We start from the raw sequence: 14,725 nt of genomic DNA on the forward strand, positions 1-14,725 counted from the left end.
ACAACCCCACTGCCAACAACTGGGAGGTGAGGACTGCATGAACACACACACACACACACACATCTATAGCCTTTCAGCTGCGGGGTCTCTTCAGGTCAAGTCCGTATGCCTTTTATGTATCGGTTTGTAGATATTGAGAGGTAAACTCATAAAGTATCTCTGACTTAATCGGAGCAGCAGCATGCTTGGCAGTTCTCCCGGAGGTTGTGGGAAATCCTGCCCTCTCTATATATGGACATACTTCCCCTATCTCACCCCAACAGCCCGGCACGGCGCCTCGTTTTCCTGTTTAGAGAGAAAAGAAACCGTTCAACAACCGCAGAGGCGACCAATGGGATTTCACTCTCGTCCCCGACCAATGGCATTTCAGGGGTGGAAAGTGAAAGTTTGTTCGAAGGCATTAAAAGGGGTGTATGCTGGCCAGTTCAGTGAACAGACATGTGGTACACCAGAGCAAAGCGCTTGAGAGAAAAACCTGGAGCTATGAGGCAGCTGCCCGAGAATATCAGGGTGCTTTATTTTGCCAGTCAGTGTGTGGAGCCATATGTTGAGGTAGGAATGCTCTCTGTGAATCTGTACTGAATCACACTGTGTTGCATGGAATTGTATTAGGGGATGTATTTATGGGGTAAGTAACAAAATATCTGATCTAATGTCTTGGATGAAAACATGCAAGTGTGCTTTGTCATCCATCCATCCATTCATCAAATTATGAATTTATTTATGATGATGCTGGTTTCAGCTTGCCACTCACTGGTTCTGTAGATTTCGCGTACTAGACACAGATTGTAAATGAGTCACCCAGCCACAGCATCCTGTATGTACAGTAAAGTCCAATGGAATTCAGGTTATTTGTGAATCGAATGCGAAACTGAACATGTTAATGTAAGGTTTCTAACAGACTGTGTTGTGTGTCGTGCCCTCTTGCAGATCATCAAGGTGAAGGACTCCAAGCGGCGTCAGAGTCTGTGCAGCTCAGAGGACTCTGAGGCGGAGGAGCCCGAGGACCAGGAGGAAGTTGAGGATGTTCTTCCCGTCCTCACCCACCACAGCCAACTGCTGGATGACCAACACCTAGAGAACGTGAGTTCCCACTGCAAAGGCATTTTGAATTTTGAATCAGTCTAGGTGGGCAGGTTTCGCAATAAGTACAGCAAAAGGTTTTTCTTCTTTTTTTTTTCGTGATATCATCCGCATTGACTTTGTCCCCTTTGCCCTTTGCTTGCTATTATTTATACTAAAAGCAACTTATCCTCCAATGGCTTATAAAGTTGCCTGTGTATCTTCACCACATATATTGAAGACAGCTAATGAATATCACTTTAAAAAGAAAATTGCATGAATATATATGAAAATTAACCAATTACCCAATGTGGTGTTTTGATGAATCGTAATAATCACTGTTATATCTATCATTTTCTGATTTTTTTGATGTATTTCTTCAATACCAACAGCTTGCCTCTCATATGCCAGCAAGGACCCAAGGCTATCCATGGCAGCTAGTCTACAGCACTGCGATCCACGGGACCAGCCTGAAGACACTGTACAGGAATATGGCCGGTCTGGAAAGCCCAGTGCTGCTGGTCATCAAGGACACGCACAACAAGGTTTGCATCTGAAGCCCTCTCCCTCTCTCTCTCCAAGCCATTCCAATATAAATACTGCAGTCAAACTGATACCCTCATGAAGAGTATGCCAGTGGGACTCCAGGTACTGACCGGGTGTCTCTGTCTCTCAGGTGTTCGGAGCTTTTTCCTCCGATCCATTCAGAGTCAGCAACTACTGCTACGGCACAGGGGAAACCTTCCTGTACAGCTTCGGCCCCGACTTCAAGGTGAGAATGAGACGGAGCCTTCTTTCTTAACCTCTGGATACAAACCGATGTCGAGCTACAAGTCTGAGAGCTTTTCATTAGCGCAGGACCAGGGATGAGACCCACTTTCTGATCTGCAGACCCAGTTTAAGAACCGTTAGAGAAGAACAGTCTAGATAGGAGGTTCATAGAAACCTTGAGACTGAACAGAACCTCAGCAAAATAAAACGACTTTAGGCAAACACTGAAAAACTCTCTTTGGTCCTCCATCATTGACATAGAGTATGAACAATTATCAATAATCAGTTATTATGGTTGTTTTGAAATGTCTTCACTTAGTATTTAAATGCAGTATATTTGAGCTGTGTGTGATGAGTTTCAGTACAATTTTCTTATGTCTTATATTTTGTTGTTTACCCAGGCGTACAGGTGGAGTGGGGAGAACTCCTACTTTGTGAGGGGCCACTTGGAATCCCTGCAGATTGGCGGAGGAGGGTACGTTATATGGTTATTGCCTTCTCCAATAAAATGTACACATGCTCACAGAAAGAAAAAAACAGTAGCATCCTTACCTATCTATGCCGTAAAACGATAAAGCCTAAAGCCATAAAATGATTACTTTCCTTCTAAGAAACCCTCCAGATACCGTAGATTACAACACCATTTATCTAACGAGAACATTTTACTGGGATTGGACTGTAAAGTGCTGTTTTGTTCTCGGCCTGCAGGGGGGGCTTCGGTCTGTGGCTGGACGCCGACCTGTACCGCGGTTCCAGCATTGCGTGTTCCACCTTCCACAACGCGCCTCTCTCCACGCAGCAAGACTTCATCGTACAAGACCTCGAGGTGTGGACCGTGCAGAACTGAAGGAGACCGACCGAACGGATGAGAGAAAAGCGTCCCGTCTGGAGTTGCAGGACTTCAGGGCTTCGAAGGCTTGCATGTGGCCTAGACTGGTTTAGCCCGTTTGACCTGTTAGAGCTGTCAACTGTGCACAGTTTGGCCTACACAGACAAGTGCTAAGGTGCAGGGTCCTGCTGTATGCTGCTGTAAACTACCTGCTATTCACCGGTAGCCCTGCACTAAGCCCAGTGAGTATCTGGCCTCAAAGCTTTAAGCCCTCCATCCCGTCCCCTTGGGTGTGGAGAGCGTTATAATGCAAAGTCCATATTCATGTTTTTATTTGGTTTCATGGGCCCAAGGTTCATGAAACATACCAAGCACATAAAGGGCCATACAAAACTAAATAGAAAATAGAAAAATGGAGTTCAAACACTGTAACATGATAGGATTCCAAATGGCCTATCTATACTCTAATTGTAGTTTTTGAGTCTTGTCTTCTGACGTGATTTGGATGTTTTGTATTTGAAAGCGACAGCTTGCAGGCGACGACCTGACCGCTGGGGTTCAGAAATAAAAGAAGTGATTTGCACTATACATAAGATATTCTCTGTGATGTGTACAGTTTGTGGAGATGGGGACCCCCAGCTGTTAACTGTCACCTCTGTTTTCTGACACTGAGACATCTGCCTGCCTATTTCCATAGATGGGTAGATATTGTTAGGGTGATTTTACCTTCCACTGTAAATGTATATTTCCTCTTTTTCTAAGTTGAAAGAAAAGACTAAAAATGGAAACGGTTCAGTTGCTTTTTTTTCCAGTGTTTGTTCACCTTCTATTAAATCTGTTTTACTATTTAAAGTTATTTTTAAGAAAATTAATCCAGGAAAGCAACCGTTTTACTCCTGTTTGTTTGTCTGTGTTTGGTTTACTTTTCTCTGTATGTGTGCGTCTGAATATCTGCCAGGCAGTGCTGGCGCTGCCGATACCGTTTTGTGGGTGAAAGCTTATTAAAACTTTGTGTTTTCCTGGTGACAGTCTGAGTGACACATTCATATTTTTTCTGAATGAGTAATCATGAATTAACTGATGACATTTTAAGCAGCATCACCCTTTTCCATTGAAGAAGATGATTGGGTAACCCTTTAAATTACAGGCCGTTAATTACGCAGTAATGACTGGAAATAACTAAGTAATATCCAAGTAAAATAGATGTAATAACTAGTAATAGCATTACAATGACTGGTAATTACTGAGTAATATTCAAGTAAAAAAGACGCTTTAGGCAATAATGGTATACAACACTGACAGACTGCTCATTGCCTATTATTTCCCTAGTAATTACTGGTAATGGTAATATGTCGTCTGGTAATTACTGAGTAATATACAGGCCAGAACAGGGCTTTTTACCAGTAGTTGTATTATAATGACTCGTTGTTATTAAGTAGTAAATTGTATGTGTACATGGTAACATCTTATAAATTTCACCCCAATTTCCTCCCCATGGCCTGTAAAATGTAGCGGCCGCTGTTTCCATGCTATAGCTGAGTAGTTTTCCAACAATATAATAACATCTTTGACATTTCTGCAGAATTACCTTACCATGGCCTGTAAAATGTAGTGGCCGCTGTTTCCATGATATAGGCGAGTAGTTTCAGAATTAGAAATAGTAACGTCTTTGTAGTTTCCACAACATTACCTTACCATCAGGGCCGGTTTTAGCCTGCTATATTAGGGTGGGCTGGTAGAAATAATAGGTGGGCAACTTGGGCGGTAGGTAGCCCAGAGGTTAGAGAAGCAGACTAGTAGTCCGAAGGTTGCCGGTTCGAATCCCTGGCCCGATGGCACAAAAATCTGGCAAAATGACAGCTGGCCACCGGAGGGTTGTCAGAGTCAAGATCAGATGCAAGCTCCTGCCATTGTGCCCTCAGGCCTCTCCAGTTTATGGCTGTGTGTTTGTGTTTGGATGGGTTAAATGCAGAAGAATAATTTCCCCATGGGGATTAATAAAGTAGTATTCTATTCTATTTTATTCTATTCTAATTTATAAAGAACAATTTGAAGCAGGGAAATTGGGAGGTAGTGAAGCAGCATTTCTAAGTTTGCTGCTACCCTATGATTTGAGTCAGTGGAGGGCAGATTGATTTACCCTAAAATAAAAAAATTCCTTCATCCAGATTTTAACATAATCAACTCCACAACATTTATTAGTTAGTTCTCAAAGTATTACTTTGTTCTCAAATAAAATTAAAACCTAATCCAGTGAGACTTCTCACCATAGCCAATATTTACAAAACTAGAAAGTAGTCTTATTCAAACTCAAACTGAAAAGTGACAAAGAAAACAACTAAATCAACTAACTCAAGCCTATACTCAAACTTCAATGTAACTACGTGTATATATATAATCCAACAGGTCAAAATCAGAACATTTTATAAAACCTTTTTTTCTCTTTTTTTCCACTTTGTTAGGTACCTTCAACAGCAACCTGAAAATCCATATGTACAGTATATCAGTCATATATCCATTTCTTTATTTCTTTTTATCTATCTATCTATCTATCTATCTATCTAACTATTCTCTGCTGCTGGGGGCGGGACTTTGGGTAGGGGTCTGGCAGACACAGATCATTCTCCTCAGTCTGTCCTCCCTTCATCGAATAAATTTGAGTTGATGCAAATGGACTGCTGATGGAAATTCGCTAGTAGCTAAATCTGGTGCAAAGCATCTCCTCTCTCTGATATTACTGTTTTTGTACATGATCCCTTACTTATATTACTTATACATATATTATTATTTTATTTCATTTATTTATTTCATTATCTATTTTATTCTATTAACTAATATTGTTATTCACATTATTTTTTGTTAATTTCATTCCTTAACATTGTCTTTCATAATCGTAATTGTGCTTTGGCAACACATGTCAAATGTCATGCCAATAAAGCCATTTGAAGCAATTGAATTGAATTGAACTGAGAGAGAGAGAGAGAGAGAGAGACAGCAGCGGTGGTTGAGCGAGCTAGAGAGTGAATGAAGAGAGGGAGCGGTGGTAGCGAGAAAGCCGGTGAATCAGAGAAATAAAACGTTAGTTTCGGATTGTTTCACAGCGGTTACGATCTAAAGCACAAATAAACACGCCCACACCCCCGCACAACCCTGCGGGAAGTGCCGCAATGCCTGATTTGGTGTGAATAGGCCACTCTGTGCAGCGGACGGGTCTGCTTCCGAGCTCCGTGTGTTTGTGCCTGAACACGACGAGAAGTTGGGGTGGGCAGTGGGCGACTTTGGGGGCGGGCTGTAGGCTGCCCACCCAATCAGAAGTTAGAAACGGTACTGGTATTTTCTGTGCTATTTTTCCATTGGCTGAACAAAAAAAACAAAACATTCTTAACTTTTGATTGGGTGGGCAAGACGCACGTTTGGGTGGGCTGAGCCCACCCCTGCCCATAGCTACCGCCGGCCTTGCTTACCATGGCCTGTAAAATGTAGCGGCCGCTGTTTCCATGGGATAGTCGAATAGTTTCAGATGAAGACATGGTAACTGCTTAGAAAGTTCACCGTAATTTCCTCCGCATGGCCTGTAAAGTGTAGTGGGCGCTGTTCCCAAATAACAAATCAATACATGGTAACTACTAGGATATTTCACCATAATTACTTTACCGTGGCCTGTAAAGTGTAGTGGGCACTGTTTCCACAATATAGCCGAGTAATTTCTGAATAATAGTAACATCTTTGCGATGGCATTGGCATTTGTACATTTTGCATCAATTAGTTCGTGTCTTTGACCCCCACTTCTCCTATTACACCACAGTAGGTATTTCAGCAGGTACTACAATAAAAAAACTTTATTTATATTGTACTTTTTAAAAAAAAACATTACAAAGTGTTTGAACAACGTTCAATTAAAATAAGGAATAGATACATTAACGAACAGAAAAGGTAAATAGTGGTAGGTACTATAGTGTGTACTGTAGTAATTAGTGTTGTAGCTCCTCTCATTGAGAATAATGGCTGTATTTACTATAGGCAAAGTCACTGTGCTACAATAGCATAAATTAACTCCAGTTAATTTATGCTATAGTATAGGCAATGAGCAGTCTGTCAGTGTTGTATACCATTATTGCCTAAAAATAACCACTAGTCATTACAATACAATTACTGGTAAAAAGCGTCTTTTTTACTTAATGTATATTACTCAGTAATTACCAGTCATTGTAATGCTGTTACTAGTTATTACATCTATTTTACTTGGATATTTCTTAGTTATTTCCAGTCATTACTGCGTAATTAACGGCCTGTAATTTAAAGGGTTACCTGATTGTTTTTTTCATGTCTACCAGAAACAGAATAGGAATAGACTATAATTCCAAAATGTCAGATTTGTTTGACCTTTAGCTAAACATCGATGTTTGATGCATCGCAGGGACTAGGGGGCTGAGAGTAGAGCAGAAGGCCAGTACACACACACAAGAATATATTTGCATGAATAGAGCAATTACAAGTAATTTTCCTATTTTAGTATCCACACACACAGAGGTAGCCATCATATAGGTCACCTCTTTTGTATTTAAATGTAAATTAGCAGTAGACATATTGTATTAGCGCAAACCTCCTGTCTCTCAGACAGCAGGTTGCTGCACCTTCTCTTGCAGCTTCTGGCAAGTGAACAATAGACTGTTTGGATTAATCCCCTCCTAACAAAGAAGCTACAGCTCAGCTACAGATCAGCACACATTTGCAGTGCCACAAGCTTACAGGGAAAGTTGGACTTGCTCACAGTGCAACAGCAGTCAGGAGGACTGATGGCCCCTAATCAGGTTTAGGTTTAGTGTCTTGCTCAAGAGGACAAGTCAACATGCACTACCTCTACTTCTACCACCAACCTGATCAGCTGAATTGAGTTACAAAAGAATAAATGGATGAGAAGGTAGTTCTCTTCCTGTCATACTATAGGCAAATCCACTAGATAAAACATACACATCTACATTCAATGTACAGTAGTCTTTTCATGAAGTACACTGATGAGGTGAATCCAGGTAAAAGCCATCCCTTATTGATTTCCCTTTTACCAATCACAAAGGAGGAGATGTAGATAAAGAGAAGCAGATGAGTTAGAGAGATGTGGATTGTGTAAAAGGGGCTGCAACTCAATATCAGGAAGATGTGCCTAATACTTTACATCTGTTTTGAGACATTTGGTAGGTCACCTGGTGTGAATGAATTGCACAGTATGCTGGAGCCATAGAGATAATGCAGAAATGTCGCCCTCTGGTGTCCGTTGTTCCTTACAGCCAATCCTCATCGACAATCTCTTGGTTTCCCCCTTGAACTCGATGAGCTCTTGCATCGACTGTGTCGGTCTTAATTTTGACAATTCACACCACAACAATGGCAGGAGTCGAGGCTACACAACCTGTCCAAGTCGATGTTTCTAAAACAAACGCCGTTCCAGATGAAGGATATGACAAGAAATGTATTTTCTGCAAGATTGTGAACAAAGAAATGGGCACGGAGCTCCTTCATTGTGTGAGAATATTGTAATAATAAACAATAACATTGAGCACTAAGCTAGCTAGCTAACGTTAGCCTGCTGCTAGAGAATAGTCATCCAAATTGTGGTGACCTCTAACGTTACTGAGTGAAACAACACTTAAATTAAACTGCAAAACTGCTATAGAAGTACTGATAAAGAGCTAAAGAGAAGAGGAGCTGTGTACATTTCTGTTTTATATTCACAGTAATTGTTTGTGTCACCTGTTGTAGCACCTTTACCCTTCCAGACTGAACTGGAGGTGACTTTAAATGTTTTATCTTCATCACAGGACGAGGAGATCTCGTGTTTCAGAGACATCAAACCTGGAGCGCTGCACCATTACCTGGTGGTCCCAACCAAGCATGTTGGGAACTGCAAATCCCTCAGTAAAGAACATGTGCCTCTGGGTAGGGCTTCATCAACACACTTGATGACTGATGCTTGTGGAAACAGTTGCATTTTGAAATTGGTTTTGGGCTACCACATGTTGCTGTCTTTAATTGCTGTGAAGTGGAGAATCAGAAAGTACTGACACTACAGTCATAGTAGAGTTACAAAAATCAAAGATAATTTTTCTGTTAATGCATTGAAAACCCATCGTATTTACAACTGGATTATGTTAAATTTTAATTGTAATGAGTAAAGTCAACCTTGGGCACTCTACATTCTGTGTTAAAAAGTCTTTATCGTATTAGTTACTGGCATATGTTTAAAAAAGGAACTTGTGTTTTTGTTTTGATCCCCAGTGGAGCGGATGGTGGAGACAGGGAAGGAGATCCTGCAGAAAAACAATGTCACAGATCTCAGCGATGTCAGGTGGGCTATTGGTGCACCTACCTTACTGCTTCACTTTAGTCTTGAAAAGAAAAAACCTGTAAAGCTAAAATGTTATTTCCATAACCCTCAACAATTAAGCTAAGATTTGTGAAAATGAACACATCTTTCCTCAAGTTTGAAACACAAGACAGCAAAGACTAATCCGTCATGTCAACAAGCAGCACTTCAGATGACAGTGGATACACGACTCATTTTGCAGCCAGGATTCACAGGGGTATTTTCTTGGCCAGCCATTGTGTTGATTTGACCTCAACTGGGAGACTGGACCATCTTGTGTAATCATGAGTAAACATCTTTGCTGTAGAGCCTCCTAACTGCATCGTACCTTAAACCAGTGAGCCTGTGTGGAATGAAGCCTTTTCCTTTGTCTGCAGGTTTGGCTTCCATTGGCCGCCATTCTGTTCTGTCAACCACCTCCACCTCCATGTCCTGGCACCTGTCAGTCAAATGGGCTTCATGTCCCGCGTCTTCTACAGACTCAACTCCTATTGGTTCGTCACGGTAAGCGCCCCCCTTGATAGTTTGGTCATTATTTGTTCCAGTACTAAAAATGTTCTTGTACATGATTTGCGAATGTCTATTGCAGATGTCTATTAGAATATTGTTTCACAGGCTGAACAGTAAGTCAGAAGCTAAACTAATGCAGAAGTTAACTCTCAAAGACTTGCCATATAATAAAACGACCATCAGAGAACACAGTTTTTACCATCAAGTGTTAAATCCTTGCTGTTACAGTGTTTTAGAGCGTGATGACACCTACAGTTTGTATTTTTGGTCTGAGCCGTAGTGAAAAAGTCCCTGTAACTTGAGCTAAGCATGATGAACTCTGTGTTCTTTGCTGTAATTTACCTTCTCCGGTTTTCATACCTTTCAAGGAGTTGCGAAATTTGCTCCTCTATATATACTGAGGATGCATTTCACCTCATCGTGACCCCAAGTTTTCCCTTTGGGTAATTTTAGAATCTTTCAAAGCATGAGTATCTGCTTCCTATCAGATGTCAACATCTGTTTTCTTATACCCATAAAACACTGCATTGTGGGTTTGTTTCCTGTAACTCAGGTTTGTGTCAGTTATTGAACCACATGATAGTTTGCTTGAGAAGGAAGAAGGACCCGCATTTTCTGGCACTCTCTGTGTGTGCAGTTATTTAACAGAAAACCAAACTTAAGTAATACATGCTTAGATTTTGAATAAACTGCTCCAAACATGATTGGTGTAAATGTGCCCTTAGAGGAGGGTACAGAACACAGACCTGACCTGCAGAGTAGTATTCAGTACATAAACAGTGTTATGTTTTTTGATTATTACTAAGTCAGATAAGCTTAATGTTATAGGCTTCATGAAAGGTGGGAGAGTGAATCAGATTTTGAAGCCATGTCGTTATTAGATGGCATGCACCTTACCCTCTGAGCCACCCTGTGATGACGGTCTAATCAATAGGAGCCTGCTCAATATTAGCTGCCACATCACATTTCAACTAATCCACAATTTGGAACCTGTAGCGATTGATTAAATGTTATTCCATACCATAGATCTAATTCCTGTTCTGTCCATGTCTGTCAATCTTTTGCAGGCAGAGCAGTTGATTCAACTCCTCAACTCTAAAGGAGAGACCAATTGATCACTTGGTTTGGCTCCAGTGGCTTCTTGGATTTCTTGAACGTTATGAGGTGCCTAAAAAAAAAAAAACATGGCTCCATCTCCTTCCAAATGCTGTGTTGGATAGTAAACTACACTCACTGCCTGTGTGGCAGCTCATGACAGTATTTTAAACTGGTGACAAGTTTGTAATCAAAAAACACTTTGGTTTTTGATGGTAAGTAAGACACTTAATTTTATTTTGACAGTTGGAGTGAGATGAATTAAATCTCCATTAATTCATGGCACTGAAAAAAACATGGGTTAAATGGAACTATTATACTTTATGGACCAAAAGGTATATCTCTCAGCTGTTTTAATCACAAGAGAAACAAATGTATGATGGGCATTCTTCCTGAGTGATAAATTTGCACTGAATGGAAAGGTGTGCTGAGTGGAACAGTGTCTTTTACTGAGATGCCTAGTATAGTTTAGCATCTGCATCATTTCATTTCCAAGAACCCCCATATTACCCCCTAGCTGGAAGATGCAGGACTGCTTCGGTGCTTTGCAGATCAGATGTTTTACGCATGGAAGAAATGATGTGATTTTAAATATGATTCAAACGTTGATCATCATATATGAGAAACCTGCCTATGTAATGATTACCAGAGCTATGTTGAGCTACCTCTTAACTTGTGACACGATGGACATTTTGAGGCCTACGTAGACATGAGTCAACACACTAACATCTTCATCAACTATTTACGAGGCTCCTTCACAGTGAAAGCAACTCTGTCATCCTGACATTGAAAGTAAAGTATGCTTAATGATCTCAACAAGCACTATTATACACTGAGATATTTGATAACATGTAATGTCGAACAGTCAATGGAGTGATGTAATATAGACTGATTGGTTGGTGCATGAAGTGAAAATAACACTTATGCTATGTATTAATGTGATGTAAGCAAGTCATATGTACTGTATGAAAGTGTGCAATTATTAAGAAAGATAACTTGGAATAAATTATACTGCTGCTGCCAAGTGTCTGTTACCAGTGTTGTGAGTGTAAAGTTCTAATAATGGTATCAGTTTACGCTCCTCTCATTCATTAGTTTAACTACACCAGTCAATGATAGTGCTTCCACTTCAGAAAGCAACTAACACAACAATAACAAAACATAATGGTGTTTCATTTTTTTATTTTGTCAAGCATAAAAGAAACAAGAGTGCATTATAGCCCAAAAAGGCCTTGCTGATTTATCAATGTGCTGTTAATGTGACATTAAGTATTAACTATATCTGTGTTCTATAGGCTCTGGAAAAACAAACAAACAAAAAAGATGTATATTATTTTGCATGGCCATCACGTCCATTAGCAGCTGCAGATTTTATGGCATTTATCAAAGTCGATGCATAGTTTTTCATTACTAATGTCTCACTCCCTTAAAGCAGCATCTTGTACATCTCGCCCGGTTTACCTACGGTGAACCAAGTGTGAATGCGTACGTAGCGAGGCCGCCTAATTTACAAAGCACACTTGTCGTAAGAAATACATGCCCTACCGCCCCCGGGCCAGCAGGATCAAGTTCATCCTATAGCACCATATTGTCTGTCACAGGCAGCCTCATGTTCTCTTTGGCTTGGGCCCAGTCTCATTAACCACTCTGACTTCATTTCAGCTGTCTACTTGTCCACTTTCCCCACACGAAAGAGCTGGAGGAGGAAATATGGTGAAACGGATACATTCAGCACGTCTTGATAATGGGGACAGGGATGGGGATAGAGTCTTCTGTTAATTAAACCCCACTGTTACTTAGACTATAGGGTTTGGTTTAGTGTCATACTGAATGAAACTTGTATATCTGCACTCTCAGTGTACGTTCTACCCCTTAAAAGGATTCTCACTGCCAGTTGCTTTGATACTCTTAGGTCCGCAGTTCCAGATAAGCCTGAATCTCAATCAATGTTAAACACACACCTCAATTTAGTCAAATAACAAACAAATGAACTAATATATCAACCAGTTGTTGAAGTGCAAAGGGCATTCATGGGACAAGTCTTGTTTTTTGGTCCCAAATATGCAAATTTAAGCCACTGAGGCAGAGCGATATCGGTGGTTCGATTTAACAGCCGCTTAGTTTTGGACTTGTGTGGGGAAATGAATAGGCTTGGGCAATATCCAAAAATTTATATTGCGATACTGTCCCACCAAAATATCGCGATATGCGATATTATCGCCGTAGTACCACTAGTAGATTATATGTTTATAAGTTTAAATGCTCGCACAATTGTGATCTAAGCAACACATGATGCTGCGGCCGGGTGGGGAGGGGAATGGTGTTTGATATTGATATTGATATTGCGGAAAATATCGCGATATTCATGAAATATTGCGAGATTCGATAATACTGAATATTGACCCAAGCCTAGAAATGAAAAGCATCACTGTCCAATCAAAGGTGTCATTCTGTGAATAAAGCGCCATCAGTGCTATCCCCATGTTACTCTCTCTGCTCTGCCATAGGTCTGTACCTGCCCCTGGATGTATCATGAATCAAGGCATTAGACACTATAGTCCAAGTTTGCGGTCACTGCAACAGGGTGATGACGACACGGTCATCCTGCCCCTGCCACAGCATCTCCCCCTCAAAGTGAACCAGCCCCTGCTTCCTGGCCCGCAGAAGAATCCCCACTACTTTGTTCGAGATAGTCACGTAGTGCTCAAACAGTTTCCCGAACTCTACGGCGATCACCGCCCCGTCTCGGCCCCTCGCCTCCCCGATGCTCCTGATCACCTCGCACAGCTCCTGCACCTCCCGGCCGATGTGAGTGTGAGCGTCCTTGCCCCGCTGCTCCGTCATGGAGCCCTGCAGGGGCCTCCCGTAGCCGTCCTGGCCCCTCTGAGGGCCGGCCGTGGCGGCGGGCCGGGCATCCTGGCTGAAGGGGTTGTGCTTTTGGTACTCCTGCCGCTCGTCGGACCACCTCTGCCAGTTCTCCTTCAGGCCTTTCACAGAGACCACGCACACCGTGCTGTCGTCAGGGAGCGGGGCGGGAGGCGGGACGTCGGTCTCTGTCTGCATGGTGGGGGCTCCCTGGTGGTTCGTCCCCATCCTGGGCTCTGGTAAGAGAAGCTTACATTTGCTTAGAGGAATATGATGTAGTACTCACTGTATAATAAACCTGTATTGAAATTTAAAAAAAGTAAAAAACAGCTATTCTAAATTGTCTCTGTGTAACTATTATTACATTTCCAGCTAAACATGACAGTCATTTTCACCTCAATATTATAGCCCTGTTGTGTTTTCTTTTTTCCTGGTGATCCAGCTATGTTTAGATATGCCTTCAGGTTTCTCTCTGCATAAATGTACAGTTTGAATACATTTGCATGCTTTTAAAGACATAAAATACATGATATCACTTTTAAACTATTAGGTGTGACTCCAGTTTCTAATGTAATAATAATACCTGTAATAACTGATGATTATATTGAGAGTTGAATGATGATTAGCAATAACCCACATTCAAAATAACTATTGATCCATACAGGTCATAGACAATTCATGAAAAGAGAAAGAAGGAAGATTATTTACCAAATGAAGTACCATATCAGTTCACCATTAAAATGAGGACAGTGAGTGAAGTAGCAGTCTAACCAACAAACACTCACCTGACTTACATGATCTGTCACTAATGGGAGTCGATTGCCTCTTCAGCTGCAATAAAGTTTCATTGTAGCCTGCCTGGAAAAGCCTATTGTGGTTAACATTGTAACCTTGCAGCGCAACTTTACAATGCTGCAGCACTGCTGACAGTAGCAAGAGTACGGATGCTTTAGTGCCCCGAGGCAAAACCACTCTGATGGACATCTGTCTCCACCAATGGCCTCTCGGGGATGATGTGGACAGCCAATCCCTGTCCAGTGGGGGCGGAGGTGACACATGTGCTTCTGAAGTAAAGCAGATTATAGCCAGAAGAGAGGAGATATGTTTAGTCAGGCACGCCAAGTGCAGAATAGGAATCTGCTGACGAAAATATGTAACAAATTACTACTTTTGATAAAACCAAGATACTGTGAAGTTTAGTATCAGTGGGACAGCGATAGGCAAAATTGGAA

The 14,725-nt window shown here is 41.4% G+C and overlaps 3 protein-coding genes across 3 annotated transcripts; 2 read left to right on the plus strand and 1 right to left on the minus strand.

The window, feature by feature from the left end:
* The first annotated feature begins 365 nt into the window (after positions 1-365).
* On the plus strand, positions 366-3,688 carry ncoa7a (nuclear receptor coactivator 7a). The gene is made up of 6 exons (XM_071925482.2): positions 366-552; positions 931-1,083; positions 1,455-1,607; positions 1,739-1,834; positions 2,235-2,308; positions 2,542-3,688. Exons 1-6 carry the CDS (start codon positions 439-441, stop codon positions 2,678-2,680), a joined length of 729 nt encoding a protein of 242 aa, XP_071781583.1. The 5' UTR covers positions 366-438; the 3' UTR covers positions 2,681-3,688.
* Positions 3,689-8,044: 4,356 nt separating this feature from the next.
* Positions 8,045-11,637, plus strand: hint3 (histidine triad nucleotide binding protein 3). The gene is made up of 5 exons (XM_071925490.2): positions 8,045-8,182; positions 8,479-8,596; positions 8,936-9,005; positions 9,401-9,527; positions 10,601-11,637. The coding sequence occupies exons 1-5, from the start codon at positions 8,045-8,047 to the stop codon at positions 10,646-10,648; spliced, it is 501 nt and encodes a 166-aa protein (XP_071781591.1). The 3' UTR covers positions 10,649-11,637.
* Positions 11,638-13,199: 1,562 nt separating this feature from the next.
* LOC139931868 (actin-binding Rho-activating protein) lies at positions 13,200-13,721 on the minus strand. Its single transcript, XM_071925495.2, has one exon. The coding sequence runs from the start codon at positions 13,719-13,721 to the stop codon at positions 13,200-13,202; it is 522 nt and encodes a 173-aa protein (XP_071781596.1).
* Between the last annotated feature and the right edge of the window lie 1,004 nt (positions 13,722-14,725).

This window comes from Centroberyx gerrardi, chromosome 12 (assembly GCF_048128805.1).
Source record: "Centroberyx gerrardi isolate f3 chromosome 12, fCenGer3.hap1.cur.20231027, whole genome shotgun sequence".
NCBI classification, from domain to species: domain Eukaryota; kingdom Metazoa; phylum Chordata; class Actinopteri; order Beryciformes; family Berycidae; genus Centroberyx; species Centroberyx gerrardi.